Source organism: Typopeltis vanoorti, chromosome 7 (assembly GCF_054136105.1).
Source record: "Typopeltis vanoorti isolate ZY-2024b chromosome 7, IOZ_Tvanoo_1.0, whole genome shotgun sequence".
In the NCBI taxonomy this organism is placed as follows: Eukaryota; Metazoa; Arthropoda; class Arachnida; order Uropygi; family Thelyphonidae; genus Typopeltis; species Typopeltis vanoorti.
Genome location: NC_143555.1, coordinates 102,300,558 through 102,321,622, shown reverse-complemented (window position 1 = coordinate 102,321,622; position 21,065 = coordinate 102,300,558). Strand labels below are relative to the sequence as shown.

General features: G+C 36.0%; 1 protein-coding gene across 1 annotated transcript in view; it reads right to left on the bottom strand.

The window, feature by feature from the left end:
• Positions 1-3,033: 3,033 nt before the first annotated feature.
• Vps2 (vacuolar protein sorting 2) overlaps positions 3,034-21,065 on the bottom strand; it is a 70,758-nt gene continuing 52,726 nt past the window's right edge. Inside the window, exon 5 of the mRNA XM_090396054.1 lies at positions 3,034-3,486. Within this exon, the coding sequence (XP_090252180.1) occupies positions 3,303-3,486 (184 nt within the window). The 3' untranslated portion in view covers positions 3,034-3,302. The remainder of the gene's footprint in view (positions 3,487-21,065) is intronic.

Here is a 21,065-nt window from a genome sequence, read left to right as displayed (position 1 = left end):
TTGCTTTATTTAGATGCTTTGTTCTTAAATGCTCAATCATTCTTGAAGGTTTCATTTGAGAAATTAAGCAGCATATTAAGCACATTGGTAACTGCTCATTATTTATAGATGGAATAACTCCATATTTTAAATATTTACTTGAATATTGATGCCGCTTTCTTCTTTTTTTTTTTCACACATTTTAATGGGCTACAGTGCTACACAATATCAACAAAGTACACCACACTATACCATGAGCTAGATGTAAACTACAAATCAGGGTTGTCAGATAGGCATTAAGAAAAGTAGCAGATAAAGCGTATAAAAGTAGTGGATTCTGCTAAAAATAGCCCAACTTAATTATTTTCAATGTAGAAAATTCAGACCAAAAAGTAGCCCAATTACTTGAATTTCAATGTAAAAATTCTAAAAAATAAGTAGTAAATAAATTTGAACAGAGATTGCCAAACATACAATATAAATATAGGAATGTTAGATTAAAAACGGAATTTTGCTTTTATTATAACCCCCCCCCCACTGCAATAGGGAAAGAAAATAAGAAAAACAGATACATAAATAACTAAAAATACTCAATATCAGACAAAATATACAATACAAATACCAAAAGAAATAGATTGAACATGTTGAATGCAGAATTCAGGGAAAAGATGGAATGAGACCATGCCACTGGGCCTAAATCCCTGAAAGGAAAATGATGTTCAACCAAGCAAAAAATATTTGCTACAGCCTTGCCAATCAATGGTTTTTATCAGGCTGGCTACTTTTTTTTTTTTTTTTTTAAATAAAAACTGAATTATATCAAGTACTATTTATAAATATTAAAATTTTATCTCTATTACAGAATAATTATATAAAATGACAGTAATGTGCTGTTTTATGTATTAGTTTAAATATACAAGATTATAAAATGAGAGTCCAGCCAGCCATTTAAGGATAGAGCGATATGCCAGCCTGGTTGGCCGAGTGGTTAACATATCTGCTCACCACCCAAAAGGCTGTGGGGTTCAAATCCCACCATGGGCATGGATGTCTAAAAATACTAGTGGTGGTAGTGGGCAATAGATGATGGTAGTTGAGATGGAGAGTTGTAGAGTAGGTGCCCTCCCTTGAAGTCTTTGGAAGTGTCACATAATATATCTGTCAAATGAAGAATAGGATGCAAGGACAGTGAATGACTCATAATGTAGCTATAAGTGTCAGATCCAATTTCCTTCACCTGAATAGGAAAATCAATTCTACAACAAATCTACAGACAGCCACCACACAATCCTTGCATATGGATAAAAACAAGCAATCTGCTGCATAAATATAACTCCAGAAGTTATATTTGCTTTTCAATACATTTTCTCACTTTGTGTTTGTCAAAGGCTGTCATAGTAAAACTGAAGGTTTTTTTTGGAACCATTTTCTCACTATCATCGTTTAGGAACCAGAGGTTTCCACAACTTCAGATATGATCTCTTCATTAACCATTGAAATGGACATGCTTGTGTACAGCTTCACAGAATCCTGATGCAAAAGCAAAGATTGCCCCTCAGCAAAAACAATTCATTTGTTTCAACTTTCTCAATGTCTTCACAGTTTTGTAATAGTTTCCCTTTCATCATAAACAGCTATAGCAAATGACACTAGTGCTGTCCCAGATGACAGCACTTGAGTTTAGTTGTGAAACTTTTGGCTCTCAGTGAGGTAGGGTGATGCCATAGACTGCATTTTAATTTCAGGATTATAATTTTGTGGAGGAAAACATTGCCTTCATTTTACTAATCGAAGAAACTGGCATTGAAGCCTACTCAGTAAAGTGCCAGTCAGTCAGTCTACCTGCTGCCCTCTAATTGGGTAGCAAGCTTTCTCTCTCATATCTATTGTCATGTCATGTCATGGTGGATTGTGTCCTCACTTTAAGCTTTATCAAGAGTGCCTCAGGGCTTTCATCTCAGTCAAACACTGATCCTAACCACATAATCTGCTGATTATAGCACACTGCATTCATCCTACTCATTCATCAACTTCAAGATCATCTGCAACTAATGCCTTAGACAGTGATCTCCATATCATCTTTCAGTTGGATGAGGATAGCATGGTCACCTTCAGTTCTTCCAAATTGTAGTCTTGCCTTTTCTCTCACAAAAGGGTTCTCAAGCTCACCAAATTTAGTAATTACAAATAACCAGACAGGATTGGATTTCACTCTGTGGACTCACTCACCTCCAGCCTCTTAAAAACTAGTAAACTCTGCTCTTGACACTAATTTTCACTCATTAGAATACTGTTCACGTTTTGTTCAAACTACCACAAGTTTGAGGTAGTGCACCTAAAATTCAACGGTTGATTTTACTAACTTTTACTTCAACCTCTATCTCACAGATGCACTGTTTCAGCTGTCTTTTTTGTGGATATTTCCATTAAAACTAAAGCAGCAACAAGTGAGCAATATCCTTTTTCAGTTGCAAATACACCAAACCCTGGGCCATACTTGTGCACAAATCTCTAGCTGTGGGCCCCGAAAATTAGGACCAATTTAAAGGCCCCAAACAATAAGGAAAGGGAACTATAGTGCCTCGGGAAAAATATAAGTATAATCCTGACCAAACCTGCTTCTCCCTTTGTTTTTACAGAAATAGCAGGAAGATGTTTGAATTTATTGCGTTTTTTCAAAATAGATTGATTTGCTAGAATATGATGAGACAAGGACACAAGGCCAGTATATCAAGTCTGCTAACTGAGTGATCTGGCTTGTTGCTTGGTTCTGAGAAAGGAAACTTACTTCCAAGCTTGTATATAAGTTTCTTGCATCGTAGACAAAATATTCTTGTCTAATAAATGTATGGCACTGCATTTCTAAATGTATCACTGGTGCTTTTTAAATGGAAAAGATCCTCAGAAAATAAACTTTAAATATGGATAGCCAATTTGCTTGTGTCGGTTTAATAATGAATTAAAATATGGCTTTGAAAATTAAAATGCATATCAAACACTTTCTCGTCTTAATATATACAGCTGATTTTTTTTTTTAATCAGAAAGCAATGGTCTGAATCATACAAATGCTTTAATCATGTTAACTTAGATTAGAAATACAGATAATTCTGGCCATAACAAGGCATCACATGAATAATTGTACCTATTCACAGATGGTCTGCATATTAAAATAAACTTCGTGCCATTCGTGATAAAATTTCCTAAGAATGCCAAACAGAACAGTCATAGCAGTAACATGGCTTTTCTATCACACATAATATCGTCTGTAAAAAAATTATATAATTATATACAGTTCAGAAAAATTAGAAATCACTTGAGGTATTTATTCTCTTCGCAAGTTCTCTAAGCGAGCTTGTAAGTCTGCATCTGCATCAGATACGGCAGCTGCTGCTGGCACAGCAGTCTTTGTAGTTACACTCAATGATCCACCAGTTGATGGCAAATCTGTAAGCTGATCTGTAAGTTGTAGACCAAGTTCATCTAATACTTGTGACACAACGGCTTCACTATTAAGAAAGTAAATTTTACAGGATATCAGTCACAATAATAATAAATCACTAGCTATAATAAATTAGCTTAAATGCATATTTCTTGAATTCCATTGAATTTGGGTATCAAAAACAAATGGTACGAGAGAGAGAATAAAAGTAATTCCAATGAAGCAGTTAATAAAGGAGGGCATGCTGAAAAATATAGCTTTGTTTTTTTTGGAGTAGACTCCATCACAATACAATTGCATCTCATTCATAAAACATTTCAATTTTAAGGAGAGATGAGGTCAAATTATATTATGAGAGGCTCAAGACCGAGTGGCTTGTGCAAGGTTGTTATTCTGGTATGGAGTCAGAAGACTCAATGGGGAAGATCATCTGTTATTCACACAATACCAATCATAACTCTCCTTAAACTCATTCACTGAGGAAGCACTTGCAACCACTTCTGGCACCCATTCCACACTCTAAGGAAAAAATCTAGTCTTAATACCCTTGCTTACCATGCTCTGAAAAATCTCCAGTGCCAATCCCATAACAAAAAAAAAAAAACCTTTAATAGCATGCTTCTATCGTGTTGCCTCTTTTTTCGCCTATTAGCTGGTTTTTGAAGCCCATAAACCAATCTAATTCTCATACAAAGCATTACATAGACCTGCCACAATCTTTGTCACTCACTTGTGGATCATCTCCACCACTTCATCTTCATGGAATCCAGATGTGGCCTTATACAGGGGATCAATAACTTCTCTATCCCTACTTGTTAGGGCGTTCCTCGACAATCATGTAATCTGATGTGCTATTTTGGCTACCTTCACAATATGCCCTCTGAACTTCAACTCTCAGTCCATAATCAATTCCCTGGCTTCATGATTGCTTCCATCACCTTGCACTTGACCATATTAAACTGGCAACCATTTACATTTGCCCATACTGCTAGTCTTAAGTCTTTTGCAGGATCTCTTCATCACATTTATTTACCATTGCTCTTCCCAGTTTTGCATGATCAGCTAATAAATGGTTTGCTGATGATGCAAATCTTTTCTTAATTTGTACTTCGCTGATGTACAAAATAAACAACAGAGGACCAAGTACTGAGCCTTGTGGTACACTATTGGTAACCCACTTTCTCCTGGGCTCAACTCCCCCACACACACCATAAACCCTTTAATATCTTTTCATCAGTCATCCTCTAATCCAAATAACCAGATTTATATCCAACTCCATTGTCACTTTATTATAAAAAGTAAGCAAATTACTAAGGCAAGACCCACCCTTCACAAAATCATGTTTCCCTTATTCTCATATTCCTGTCAACTCAATCCCGAATTTTGTCTTTCACCAATTTCTCCAACACCTTAATCACCACTCCTGAGATGCTGATTGACCTATAACTTTCTACTTCTATCTTGGAGCCTTGTTTATGCAGCAGGAGTATTTTGCTCTCTTTCCATTCCATTGCACCTTCCCAGTACTAAAGCTGAAATTAAACAGCATGGTCAGAGGAGTTGATAATTCCCTTGCATATTCTCATAATACATGGGCTGATGTGCCATCTAATTACATGGCTGTGTTCATATTGAGGATCTGCAACATTTTAAGCACCTCCATTTTCTTCAACCTCTATTCTCAAGTCAATGTCACATCTGGCATGGCAACATCCACCTAGATCAGTGATGGCGAACCTTTTTACCCAGGTGTGTCAAACATCTTTTTTTTTTTTAAATATTGACGTAGTTGATGTGCCACTTGCATACATGCATTATAAATTTAACTACATAATCATAGATGGTGACTTATACATATCATATTAGGCTATTTATTTAATAGGACATTGATATACAATCTATGAATTCATATTATACAATTAATTTAATAAACTGAAATTAGTTTTTTCATCAGAATACCAATATTTTTCAACATCCAAGGTGTGTCACCTGAAACCCTCAAGTGTGTCAGTGCTGACATGCATGTCATAGGTTCACCATCACTGACCTAGATGGTACACCGTTGCAAAATGCTCATTGAGTAATTCAACTATTTAGTTTTTTCTGTTACCTCCCCCACCATCAGCACTTTTTAAAGCCATCCTTCCATAGTCATTCTTGCCACATAAAAAAATTCTTTAGGATTTCTTTTGGCTTCATTAGCCATCTTTTTCTCATAACTAGCTTTGGACTTGCTAACTATATAGGTTGCCCTTTTTGCCTTGTACTGCTCAAGGGCATGCTTGATTCAGACTTTCTTCGGTTGATTTTTTTCTTCTTCTACAACTCCTGCTTAATGATGCTATTCATCCATCCAACTTCTGATTTATCTGAGGTTTATGTAGTGTGGAGGAGTTGAGTCCAGGAGAAAGCGGGTTACCAGTAGTGCTTTCTTCAAAACACCACCTTAACCATTTCCTGTGCACCACCATCTCTGTCCTCCAAATTCTTATGTTGTATTCATGGAACTGTTGACTCTTACTTGCCTAATTACCTGCTTTGCAATTTCACATATATCCCTTCTTAACAGAAAATTCTACATGTCTAGCGATCTCCCTGGTAAAGACTTCATGAACACTTTCCTCAAGTGGAGGCAGCATAAGTATTGAGTTCTCTGATGCAGTGATCAGATCTAGCACTCTTGAACCTTGTGTCCCCCCTCCATTACATGCTGCCTCATTTAATTATCTCTCAGCAGCTGTATAAATTCCATTTCTTCTTGTTACCATTCCTCCTCCCAATCAAAGTCTCCATAGTTAAAATCCCCCATAATAATCACTTGAAATGCATCTCACTACATTCTCCTTTATACCTCCTGTATTATAGTGAGAGCCTCCGTAGCTCAGTCAGTATAGACTAAGCTCTTTGGTCAGAAAGACCTGGGTTTGATTCCTGTCAGTGACGTGAAGAACCTTTATCTGGTCTCTTTCGACTAAAGGTGAGTTAGCCGGTCTCATACGGAAGTAGGGTGTTTTTTCACTTGGGTTTTTCGGTGCCCCCAGAACAGGCAAACCAGTCCCGTGAACACACATGGATTACAGTCATGAATACTTCCTAGCCATATGCCGGTCCCGAGCCTGGATAAAATTGGAGGGTTGAGGAAAGCAATGGTGAACTACCCTGTAAAAATCTCACCGGGAATACTTTGTGGGCAATGCCTACAAAGTTACCTATGGTCAGAAAACGACTGAAAGGGAAAAACCATTATAGCCAGTCACATATTTCACCCTGTTGGTTTCTATCTCACACCAGATATCCTCAAATGAACTGCCCTCTGCATTCCTGTCCTCCTGATGTACTTCTCTTTTTGGCATCAATTCCTTTGCTATCATTAGCAAACCCCCCCCCCCTCCCACATCCTGTTGTCTCTGAAGATACATTCTTTGCATTCTATTCCTATATCATACTCAGTCAAGTTTAATACCTATAATTTTGGCAGTTCAGCTAATCAGTGCTAAAAACACCTCGTCCTTATTTTGAATACCTGTGGTCTTAGTATATAAATAAACTGCAATGCTCCTCTTCATCCAACAACCTACTTTACACCTTGTGTTGCTTAGCCCATTAAAGAACTTGGGGTGCTGCATTTAGCATGATACGATTACTCACCCACTTACAATAAATATATTAATGAAACGTGCACTAGACATATTTAAGTAACTTTCAAAGCTTACACATCTATTGAAAATTATATAGCATTTTGTTTCACTTCATCAGGAAACAGCATGAATGAATTAAAACCGCAAGCAATGTAATAACAGTTAACATTTGTAATGAAGAATATTTGAAAACATTTAAACAATAGAATGAATGCATGCATTCGCTGTTATGCCAGCTGGTTTGCGAGTTGTTGTATACTGCTGGTAGATACAGATACAAGTGTGATGGATTAAGGAGGACCAGACTTGATGTAAAATCATCCCTTGTTCTTTGTTACATTGTAGAGGACACTTCATTTCAGTTGATTCTTTGAATGCTCTTCAGTAAAAGCAGTAATCAATGTGCAGCATTTCAGTTTGTTGCCATTCTAGTAAATGTTTTTTGTTTTTTTTATCCGATTTGTGCTTTCTTTCATTCTCAATGTCCGTAATGTGTTCCAATCGACGTATATCTCCCCAGATCTGCCAGTTTGTCCTATGTAGTGTATTCCACAACTGCAACTGACCTTGTAGACACCTGGTTTTTTTTTTAAGTGGCAGATGTGGTGGTTTAGGTTTCAGATAACCAGAGATTTTTTTTTTTTTTTTGGCAAAGCAATCTTGCTATTTTATCTGATTGATTGATTGTGTGTGTGTGTGTGTGTGTATATATATATATATATATATATATATATATATATATATATTTTTTTTTTTTGGTTGTATTCCTTGATACTGGAAGGCTATTTTTCAAACCACTCCCTCAGCTAGCATATGAGAGAGAGCCCATTGCTAATAGTACTTTTTCAAATTTGAAGGATTAGCTATGTTTAAAAAGGTCCACTGTGTCTGTTAGGAAAATTTCCTGAAGTATTTATATGATTTTTTTTCTTGGAATTCCACATTTGTGAAAAGATTTACTATGTCAAGGCTTGCAATTATATCAATAGGAGCCAACATGATGCTTGGATATTTTTTATGAAGTGTATTGTGTTCTTAACAAGAGCATAAGAGGCTGTTTGCCTGATGTGAGGTTTAAGTAGGTTTGTCAGATGTTTAGATAATAAAGAAGTTGGAGAGAATCTTGCATCAACAATTGGTCTCAATGGCATGTTTTGTTTATGAAGTTTAGGGACTCCATATGTTCTAGGTTCATGAGGATGTCTAAATTCCAGGGTTGTTTATTTTTATTTTCTTCAGACCAATTCAGCATTTTTTTTTTTTTTTATTAAATTATTGGTTTTATTATGGAAATATCCCATGGGATCTCATTCTAACTTTCCATAGGTGTTTGTGTCTTTTAGGAGTGATTTTGACAGAATACAGAATTGCAATGTATTTTCTCCACATTTCTAGTGGAGAAAATGGGTTTGGGTTATATAATATTAGCATGGATAAGAGGATAGCTGACTGACAGATATCAAAAAGTGGTATATGGAGGATCTGAGTTGGCAAGGTTTTAAGGTAACAAGTGGTGTACCACAAGGATCAGTGCTTGGTCCATTGTTATTCAATCTGTACATTAATGATATTGGGAAGGTTTGACAAGCAACATGCAGTTATTTGCTGATGATGCAAAGATAGGTAGGATAATCAGGAATGCTGCTGGTATGCAGTTTTTGCAGAATGATTTGAATAGGCTAAAATTGTGGGCATGGGAAAATGGGTGTCAGTTCAATGTCAGTAAATGTAAAGTCATTCACTTTGGCATGATTAGATATCCAATATCATATTATATTGGTGGGATTAGGCTAGAAGAAACTAACGAGGCTAGGGATCTCGAAGTGTTAGTAGATAGGAAGCTGAAGTTTAGGGGCCATGTGGCAAAGAATGCAAATACAACTCAAAATATAATTGCAATGTTGAAACGAATGTTCACATGTAAACATAAGAATGTTATTTTGCCTCTTTACAAGGCCTTGATAAGACCTCACTTGGACTATCGTGCGCAGGTCTGGTCCCCTGGTTTCTGTTGTGATTCTGATATACTGGAGAGAGTACAAAGGAGAGTGTTAAAAATGATATTAGGAGTGTGGAATACTGATTATGAAGACAGATTGAGAATTTGTAGACTGCAGACACTAGCAAATAGGAGAAAGAGGGGTGATATGATTGAGACTTACAATCTTCTGAAAGGATCATACAGGATTTCAATTGGAATTTTTCAATTTATGGAGGGTGGGAAAAGGACAAGAGGGCATCCGTTGAAGCTGAGAATGAAGGCTGCCAAGAAGGGTGCGAGGGCTAGATTTTTCTCTCAGTGGGTGGTGCATGATCGGAATGGATTGCTATTGGATGTTTTGCTTTCATAAGCAAAACTCATCATGAGTTTGTATCTCATTGTCTAGACTTCTGTGGAGAAAGAACATATTAGAATCACTATTTTCTGGTATTAAACCACTCACAAAGAGGTCAAAAAGAAATTATGTTTTAATTCGACTAGTTTCGTGAAAAAATTGTTTCACTTCATCAGGAAATAGCATGAATAAATGAAAAAATTATAAGCAAGTAATAATAGTTAACATTTCTAGTGAAGAAAATTTAAAAACATTTAAACAATGAAAAGCATGCATTCGCTGTTATGCTGGTTCATGGGTTGCTGTATACTACTGGTATACAAGCAACCCATACATACAATTCTCCCTTATATATAATCAATCTGTGATTCATTGTATATAAGGGAGAATCAACACAGGGAACAAAAACACAACAAACACAGGATGTTATCTACATGCAACTTCTCATCACCACCCAGCACAAAAAATAGGCATCCATTCCTTACACAATAGAACCTACAGAATTTCCACAATTATAGATAAAAGAAACCAAGAGCTACAATAACTTAATTCTGTCCTTCCAAAATATGACTACAAAAGAACATTAGTCAAAAAAAAAAAAAAAAAATTCAGTCTCAACCTCCAAAACATACAGAAGACAAATAAACCAAGAATATAAAGGAGCAGTAATTCTCACATATATACAATCAATTACATATACAACAGCAAGATTGCTTTGCCTAAAAAAAAAAAAGTCACTTTCTTCCTGACAAAATCTCCAGTCATCTGAAACCTCCTAAACCACCACATATGTCATTTAAAAAATCAGGTGTCTACAAGATCAGTTGCAGTTGTGGATTACACCACATAGGACAAACTGGCAGATCTGAGGAGATATGCTGATCGGAACACATCAAGGATATTGATAATGAAATAAAACACAAATCAAGGCTGTCATTACATGCAACGAATACAAAACATTTACCAGAAGGGCAACAAACTGAAATGCCTTTTATTGATTAATGCTTTTACTCACAGGCATTCTAAGGATCAGCTGAAATGAAGTATCCTTTACAGCATAACAAAAAACAATTTTACATAAAATCTGGTCCTCCTTAATCCATCACAATACACTTCTATCTACTAAAAGTATACAGCAAGCCACGAACCAACAGCCAGCATACATGAAATTTAAACAATGAAAAGCATTTAATGAAAAACATTTAAACAATGAAAAGCATACATTCTTTTCATTGTTTAAATGTTTGCAAATATTCTTCACTAGAAATATTAGCCGTTATTACTTTGCTTGTAGTTTTTTTTTTTTTTTTTTTTTTTTTTTTTTTATTATTTATAAGTGCTATTTCTTGATGAAGTGAAACAAAGTATTTTCACAAAACTAGTCAAATTAAAATATATAGAATTTTATTAAAAAACTCCAATATATTTCATCCAATTTTACATGGCCATCGTCTGGAAGACAAAATGTTACCTACATTCAAAACATGAATCACAATAATCAATCAAATCATGCATATATTAGGAATTGTTCATAAGTTTTTTTTAATTAATAATTATATTTTATATGTACACAACTTTGTACAACTGTTCCTTGAAATTGATTGCTGTGACCAAGATGTAAGCTAATTATGCATCATTTAATTCATGTTTGGAGTGGTAAATGATCTGTCTCCCTTACGATGTCCACAGAGCTGCCGAGTTTAAACGTGGCTGTACCAGCCTTGAAGATGATCCACGTGAAGGATGTCCAAAAAGTGTAACAATACCAGAAATCATTGATCAAGTGCACAATATGGTATTGGATGACTGGCGAGTCAAAGTGAATGAAATTGCTGAGACGATACGCATTTCAAAAGAACATGTAGGATATGTTTTGCATGAAGAATTGTAAATGAAAAAGTTTTGCCCAAGATGGGTGCTGCACTTGCTAACAGCAGATCAAAAATGCACTCGCATGAAAATCTGAAATGTATTTGGAGCGTTTTAACAAGAATAAATTGTTAGGCAGAGAACTTTTTCAGACCACCCTCATATCATCAACATATCTGAGCCAGATTGGACTTTAGACTTACTGAATCTAAAGCTCGTGACTCACAAGTAAATTTTTTTTTAAAATCATTTGTACATTATTAAACTTATATGTATAAGAAATTTATTTTATTTTTGGTAATTTATATTTGTGTAATATAATACACAGGTTGAAATATTGAGTGCTATTTTCATAATTATAAGTCAATTAATTACTTCAACATTTGTTTTTTTGTCTTAATAAACGCTTCAATGAACTAACCATCATGCAACACTGAGGGTTAATACTGACAATGCTTACTTGCACCACCAACTTTTAAGCATCCCTTGTATTATCATCATCATCATCAAATTCCTGCCATGTACCCTCAAGGAGTGTACAGGATATGATAGTACTACATGAAAAATTTACATCATTACTAACTTCCTATCTACAATTTTCCTCCAAATCAATCTATTACTTGTCAAGACTCCTACATTATCAGATCTTATATTTCTATCGTCTAAGGCAGTGCTTCCCAAACTTATGGATGTAAAGGCCCCCCCCTTTGGAAAAATTAAAATATTTCACGGCCCCCTCATCGAAAAAAAAATCGTCATGCAAACATATTATTATAATATTTATTGTATTTATATTCAATAGTGTTTATATTCAATATTTTGGTTTTTGTAAGCTTTCTTGTGCTTCTTATCAATACCTTTCAAATGAAACTTATATGAATAAGCATATATTTACCAATATTCATTAAGCGCCTAAATACGCAGGAAGCAAAATTTGCGAACGAACACCAATGTGTGATTTTTTCCATTAAAATATAAAAAAATAACATAAAAGAAATAATAAAAATTAAATGTGTTTCTTTTAAGATTAAAAAAAAAAAATACTTAGTCTTAAAACATTTTAAATTTGTTTTCATTATTTCACGGCTCCCTTAACAGAACTCGCGGCCCCCAAGGGGGGCCGTGTCCCACGGTTTGGAAAGCGCTGGTCTAAGGAACTTTGTACCGTATCAATCCATCTATATCTTGGTCTTCCTCTGGGTCGTTTTAATTCCATCCTGGCGGAGAACACTTGATTTGCTAATCTTTCCGCACCCATTCTGTTAAGTGACCATACCACCTAAGATTAGCTCTGCTAACGCATTCCTGGATGCTGACGATGTCAAGTTCTTTCCTAATATCCTAGTTTTAATATGATATTGCCATTGATGCCATCTGTTCACGCCTCTGATCTTTCTCAAGACTCTCATATCTGCGGTCTCTAGTCTTTGGTCAAGTGTTTTACTTCTGACCCAGCTCTCAGATCAATAAGTTAAAACTGGTTTGAACACTGTCTTGTATACAGCTAATTTAGTGTTCCAACTATCATCATCATCATCATCAAATTCCTGCCATGTACCCTCAAGGGGTGTACAGGATATGACAGTACTACATGAAAAAACTACATCATTACTAACTTCCTATCTACAATTTTCCTCCAAATCAGTCTGTTACTTGTCAAGACTCCAACATTATCAGATCTTATATTTCTATCGTCTAAGGCACTTTGTACTGTATCACTCCACCTATATCTTGGTCTTCCTCTGGGTCGTTTTCCTGCCAACCTTGCAGAGAACACTTGTTTTGCTAATCTTTCCTCTCCCATTCTATTTAAGTGACCATACCATCTGAGATTAGCTCTGCTAACGCATTCCTGGATGCTGACAATGTCAAGTTCTTTCCTAATATCCTCATTTTTAATATGATATTGCCATTGATGCCATCTGTTCACGCCTCTAATCTTTCTCAGGACTCTCATATCTGCGGTCTCTAGTCTTTGGTCAAGTGTTTTACTTCTGACCCAGCTCTCAGATCCATAAGTTAAAATTGGTTTGAACACAGTCTTGTATACAGCTAATTTAGTGTTCCGACTAATTTCTTTCTTATTCCATATGAATTTATTCAATTGACTTCCCACCATACCAGCTTTGCTGATTCTGTTGTCTATTTCTATATTTAGTTTACCATCTTCAGTAAAAATTGTGCCTAAGTAGCTGAAATGTTTTACTTGTTCCACAGGTTCTCCATTCACAACACAGTTGACATTTTCAATGATTCTGCCTATTTTCATTGTCTTTGTCTTTTTATTGCTGACCTTCATACCATATCTATTACAACAGCTATTCAATTTAGTCAGAGAATCTTGCAGACTTGTAGCGGATTTATTTAGAAGTATAACATCATCCGCATAAAGCAAAGAGCTGACATTAACATCTCCAATTTTGATATCAGGTTTAATACCACATTCCTTCATAATGTGATCCATATAGATAATGAATAACAGAGGGGATAATGTACATCCTTGTCTCACACCAGATTTAACATTAAGCCATCTTCCTGTACTTCCTTCAATTCTAACTGCTGACTCACAACTCAAATAAAGACTAAGTATTGCTTGATATAATGCCCCATTGACACCATATAACTGCAGCGTATTGAATAGCTTCTCTCTTGGCACCTTGTCATATGCCTTTTCCAAATCGACAAAACTTAAATACAGATCTTTGTTATATTCCCATGCTTTCTCGACTATTTGTCGTAAAGTGAAGATCTGATCCTGACAGCCTCTATTTGGCCTGAATCCAGCTTGTTCTTCACCAAGCTTTTCTTCCACAATTCTTCTCAACCGTTTCTCAAGTATACTTGCATAGATCTTGCCAGGAACACTCAGTAGGGAAATACCTCTGTAATTCTCACATTCAGTTTTATTTCCCTTTTTATATATGGGTACTATGAGAGCTCTACTCCAATCATCGGGAATTCGTCCCTCTGTCCAGGCTTTCTGAACTATGCAGTGCACCCATTGTAAGACTTTTATACTACCGTACTTCAGCATTTCTGGTCAAATATCATCTACTCCTGCTGCCTTTCCACATTTCAAGCCTTTGATGGCTTTTTCTACTTCAAGTATGGATATGTATTCCTGACTGCATGCCTGGTCAGTGTTTTTTTTTTATCACTGTGCTGTCATCACTGCTTGTTTCATTTAGCAGTTTTTCAAAGTGATTACTCCAAACTTCAAGGATTTCTTTTTCTCCTGTTTTCATGTCACCTTTATCATCTCTAACTCCTTTTACAGCACTCTTTCCTCCATTTCTAAGCTTCTTCAACAACTCCAGAATATCTTACCACCTTCTTGATATTTATTTTCTATGTTCTTGCCAAAGTCCTCCCATGACTTTTGTTTAGTTAGTTTTACAGTGTTTAGCTTTCTTACATTTGTCTCTATTCTCTAAGAGCACAAGCTGATTTATTTGCCAGGAATTTTTGATATGCTTTCTTCTTTTTTTCCTTCACGGCCTCTTTTACTTCCTGTGTCCACCATGGAGTTCTGATTTTTCTATCCTTGCAGACAACCTCACCACATGCCTCTCTGGCTGAATCAATCAGGGTTTTCTTCAAGGTTTGCCAACGAATCTCCAGGGGTTTGGTTCCTGTTCTCAAACTCTTTCATTTTTTCTTCAATAATCTTTGTGTATTTTAATCTACAGTTCACATTTGAGAGCTGCTCAACTTTTATTTGCTTCAAAACTTTATTACATGTTATTCTTTTCAATTATGAATTTTATCTAGGAAGAGATTAAAGGTTTGAGGTTACAAAAATTGGTTGATAGAAAACTGGGAATATGACAGAAACAAATTACTAAATCCATCCCCTTATATTATGAATTTTATAATACATTCAAGGAAGTGGTAAAAGATAAAGTAGTGGATAAAGTAAGCTCAAGACAGTTCCAGCAAAAAACAAGCTGATATTTCAGGAGTGGTGGCCAAGGTATTGGAGAACTTAATCAAAAGCAGACTTCATAAATGGGTGGATAGGAACCTGATACAAAAGGTAGCATGGTTTTGTGAAGGGTATGTCTGACCTTACCAATTCACTAACTTTTTATAATAGCATGACAGTTGAGTTGGATAAAGGAAATGGCTACACAATACTGCTAGACTTTGCAAAGGCATTTGAGAGTATACTGCACAGAACCTTGTTACATAAATTAAAGAAAACAGGAGATGGATAGGAAATGGTGATATGGATAAGAGGCTGGCTGACAAACAAATATCAGATATGGAGTATATAAAGAAGTAAAATTTGTGAAAAAGCAGATGACTAGCAGGACTTTGGGACACTCCTGTTTTATTTGTAAATTAATGATACTGGGAACAAAGGGGAATTATCTAGTTGTTACTGATTATGCAAAACTGGATATATAAGCAACTGATAAAGGTGACAGAGATCATGCAAGATGATTTAAATAATTTGACAAAAGATGGTTGTTATTTGATGTGACTGAATGTATGGTTGGAATGTAGTGGAACTGTACTTCAACATGGGATGAAAATATTACAAGCTGCATATTGCATTAAATCGAACAGCCAAAGGAAATTGAGGCTAGGGATTTGGAGATGGTGGATGGGGAATTTGAAGTCAGAGGAATATTGAAAAAGTGACCAAAATAGTTAAAAAGAATCACTTCAATAATAAATTTAGTTCAATCCTTTATCCAAGAGTAAGCAAACTTTGTTTGCTTACACTTGGATAAAGGATTAAACTAAATTTATTATAGTCTAACCAAATGCAAAATAAACTTCCAAGGATCACTTCAATACTAAAAAACACACTGACAAGTGGAGATAATGAAATTTTATCCATCTTTAAAATGCATATCTGAATTTGAGGGGATGGAAGCAGGAGAAAAATTTTAGAGGGAACATGACCAGTCTACAGAATGCTCTCCTAGGAAGAGATTAAAGGTTTTGAGGTTACAAAAATTGGTTGATAGAAAAGAGGGAATATGAAAAACAAATTACTAAAGCCATCCAAGACAACATCAGCATATTGCAATGTCTGGAAACAAAAATTTGGTTCATTCTCAGAATACACAAACCCTCACCTGCAAAAACATCAATAAATTCAAATGATTTCAAAAGAACTAGATGCAGAAAACCTGATTCTTGTCCCTGATCCCTTGCAAAGTCTACTGGTTGCAACTTCTGTATACCTGCACTTCCACTACTCTCTCTCTCATTCATTGACCTCCTGATATCATTCCTTTCCTTCAACTCCTGCATAGACAACCATGGCAAATTGCTTCCAACCATATCTAAAGTAATGCAACATTTCATGTGATAATTTCATTAAATAACATAGAATCCAAAAGTTCTAATTCTCTCAGTATTTAAGTGTGCTGAAGAACTAACATCCATCCTGTATCATCTCTATGCACTTTTGTAGGCAGCAGTCACCAGACTAGAGAGGTGAACCACTATTGAAATGCATTCAAAAAGATGAAAGTGTCAACCCACTACCCCTGACCTGAGTCCTCTCTGAAATAATGGAGAACATCATTAATAGCTTCACCACTCTGGGGGACAACTAGTTACTGGCCATCAATTATGGATTATGCTACTCTAGATGTAAATAGATCTCCTATCCTATATACCCGCATCTGGACATGTGCCATGAAAAGGTTTAGAGAAACTTGCTGCATTTGACATTTCCATGACATCTGATCAGGTCTTGTGTAGAAGACAGTTCAGCAACCTGCCATCCTGTAGTCTGTCTTCCACTATTTGTAAATGAGAGGAATGCCCCAAGACTGTCTTCTTTCTCCAATGTATAAAGAACGTTTTTTCACTAAATCCTATCCACACTTGCACCAGTTAATACTGATTTTAAGCATTCGAAAAATCTGGCAGTGGTTGAGCAGTGCCAGAAGATCTTGAAGTTCCTCCTAAACTTCAAGATCTTCTACAACCACCTCCATACTATATTCCAATGGAACAAGGAAAAAATCTTTTGAATACACTTCTCAAAGTTGCTCATGTGGTTGCAGACAAAGAAAAGTAGAGGTCCCAATACCTATAGTAAAAACATAAGATAGAAACAGAACATCTGTGAGAATCGTGTAATCGAATCACTCTTTTCTTGACAGATATCAAGCGTTTCTAGAGAAATCTGTCTCGTGTACCACTCCAAATGTGAGAATATTCTAAAGTGGACAGATCTAGAATTGTAAAGTTTTTTTTTTTTTTTTTTTTTTTTTTAATGTGAGAAGTCTGTTGTTAGATAACAGCTAGTTTATTGGTGAAAGAGAGGACTATGGATGTGATGTTCTTAAGTCAAGAAAGAAGACAAAGTATTAAATTAGCACAAGATGAGAGACCTGTTCTTGTCAGCACTAGTAGTAATATCAAAAGGAATAACAAGGAAAGCATAATTTTTCTTGCAAAAAAGAAAGAAGACAGAATCTAGTATGACATCGTTTTCACCTTCAATAATCTCCTTGACTTGAAAAAAGGCACAGAAATCAATGTTTAATTTTTTTCTTTTCAGGCATTTTCTGTCCACTGCTGGATGAAGGCCCTCTCCAGTTCCTTCCACTTTTCTCTGTTCTTGGCAATGGTTGACCAGTTTTTCCCAACAAAATTTGACAATTCATCACTCCACCTCCTTTTAGGATGTCCTCGGCTTTGTTTCCTTTCTTTTGGAATCCAGTTCATTAGTATGGTGGTCCACTGCACAGGATGTGACAGTGAGAGGTTACTGATGAATGGGAGAATGCACAGAAGTACAGAGAAAATGCCCTGAATGGAAAATCTGAAGGCATGTAGTAAACAACTAGAGAAAATTTCTAATCCAACTGTAAAGAGCAGAAGGGAGACCATAATGTGATAGTTGATAAGTAAACCTTTATGCCAGATCCGCTTGTGCAAAGTGGTAAGATGAATTTTAGCAAACTGTCCACACCTTTTGTACAAAGACTAGCAAAAAAAGGTTGAGTGGCTAAATTGATACTAGTCACAGATAAAAACGGTGGACTTCCAGGTACTGAAGTTGATCAGTGAGAATGATTTTTTCCAAGAGAAATGAGGTGTGTGGACAATAAAATTGAAGATTGCCTTTTATTTCTCTCCTTTGGAATAGATTGAATATAGGCTTATTTTCCATGCTATAAAGATTTGCCAGATGAGTATGAAAGATTGTAAAACCAATATAAGATGAATGTAATTCTGGAAGATTTAAGATCTTAGGCATCATGTAGAGGGTTTTTGCTGGTAAAGTGATTGAGTAACCTTGCCTTAGTCATCTCTGCAGGAGTTGGAAGAGAAGAATGCCAAGATCAACCTTATTTTCAGGATGATGTTGCAATAGTACTATCAAGATAACATGGATGGGTAGCAACTATCCTCTAGGTGGACACAAAGGCTTGTCTGACATTTGGAACAAGATCCAAGTTTTCTGTACTGAACCAGTTCTACATCATTTTGATTTGCTGCTGGAGTTTTGAGTGACTTATGATATGCCAATTTTTTTTTCTTGGTGAACCTTATTTAAATAGTAGTCTGAGTAGAATGGTGAAGGCCTTTATTCCAATAAGAATTATTTAATTATTTAAATAACTTTCATGACTTATGCATGTAACAAAAATTATATAGAATTTTAATCAAAAACTCCAATACATCTTAATTATATAATTGTTCATAAGTTTTTTAATTTTTTTTTATCTATGCAACTTTCTATGACTGTTCCTTTGAACTCTAATAGTGTAACATCACATACTTCAGCTGCGACCGAGACATGAGCCAAAATATGCATGATTTACACCTCATTATTGTGAAAAGTAAGCCAGTTTGAATTGATGTTTAAGCTTTGAAAAACAAATGAAAAGAAAAAGCAAACCAGTTAATGTTATCAGAATTTGGAGAGCAACAGACAAAAAATACAAGCAACTGAATGGAGAGATGGAAATTGAGCCATAGCACATGAAAAGAAGAAATTCAGGAAACCTTAACCTTCCTTGATGTGGAATATCACGAGAAAAAACACTGACTTCATCATGCTGTGGAAGGAATCACAGAGCATAGCTTGGAAATGGGACCATTTATAAAGTAAATGTGGAATTTTTTTTGACAGGTTTATTTTTGCTCCACAGTGTTACTGAAATTATGAATGGGATGAGTGTTGGAAAGGAGTTTGAGTAGGGGCATGAAATGAGATAGACTTACAGCCCCACACAGAGCAAGAGAACCCAGTCTTCTCTCTCTCTCTGCATGGTTTTAATGCATAGTTCTATAAACTTACTATCCAGATGGTCAAAAAACTGAATGTGTTACTTGTAAACACCCTAATGAGACTCCAAACCTCCTATTCAAAAATATAGCCATGAAGTTTGTGAACGTGTGGAGTGAGTTTGATGGGCAAAAGGATTTATATAAGATGGATGGTTTGCAAAGACTGGAAAAATTGTTGAATGAAGTGAAAGTGCAGATTCAGGAAAACTAGAGTTATTAAGGGGAAGTGGATATGCAAACTTCAGGGAGGCAGTTGAGTGTATGAATGTGTATAATATGCCTGAGCTAGTACAAAGGACAACAAATCAGAATGAGATAGTTAGTATAAGGCATCAAGTTAGGGGAGGGACTAACGGGCTTCTGCATTTCATGTATACTAATGCCAGGAGTATTAGGAACAAAAAGGAAGAATTTTTGGCCTTGGTTGGCTCTTCCTGTCCACAGGTTATTGGCATTAGTGAAACATGGTTGACAGAAGATGATATAGCTAGTGGGATAGAATGTGAGGGGTATAGTGTGTTCATCAGGAGGGACAGAGAGAATAAAATGGGGGGAGGAGTGTTATTGATGATAGCTGATGAACTGCAGCCAAGGATAATAGAAGTTCAACTGCAGTATAGAGAAAAGAGCACATTTGAGGCTATTTGGTGTGAGACAGAGACTAGCAGAAAAAAATATACAGCTGGGTGCTGCTGTAGACCAGGTGATGGAATGGATGGTGGAGATAGTACGTATTAGCAAATAGAAGCAATAAGTGGAAGGAGGGTAATTATTATGGGGGATTTCAACTATGATTATGGTAACATTGATTGGAAGGAGGAGAGAACACATGGGAGGAGGGAATTGGATTTTATGCAGTTATTAAGGGATAACTATCTGCGACAGCATGTAATGGAAAACACTAGGGGACTCAAGAGTGCTTGACCTAGCAATTGCATCTGAGAATTTGAATGTAATGAATACGACCACGTTGCCACCAATTGGCGAGAGTGATCATAGGGTCTTGACCCGGGAGGTGGCAAAATGTGTGGAATTTTCAATTAAGACATGGTATATGTGGAATTACCAGGCTGGTAAGTATGACAAGCTTAGGAGAGTGCTTGGTTCAGTGCCATGGCATGTAAAACTGCAAGAGCTGCATGTTGATAGTGCATGGGAGGTGGTTAAGGAGCATTTGCAGGAGGTAATGGCTGACTGTGTACCTAGAGTCCGAATAATAAATCAAGTAGGGGTTAAATGAATGAATAACATCATTAAGCTTGAGCTGCAAAAAAAGAAACAACTGTGGAGGGAATTTAAGGAGAAAGGTGACCTGCAGGCACACGAACGGTATAAAGTGCAGGCCAGAAGGGTAACGAGTGTGGTAAGAAAAGCAAAAGTGGATTATGAAAGAAAATTAGCCATGCAAGCTAAAGAGAATCCCAAACAGTTTTTTCAATATGTTGCAAGTACAAGAAAAAATGTATATGGCAGAATGATTTTAAAGAATGTCAATGGTAGGGAATTACTGAGCAAGCACTTTGCAAGAGTAT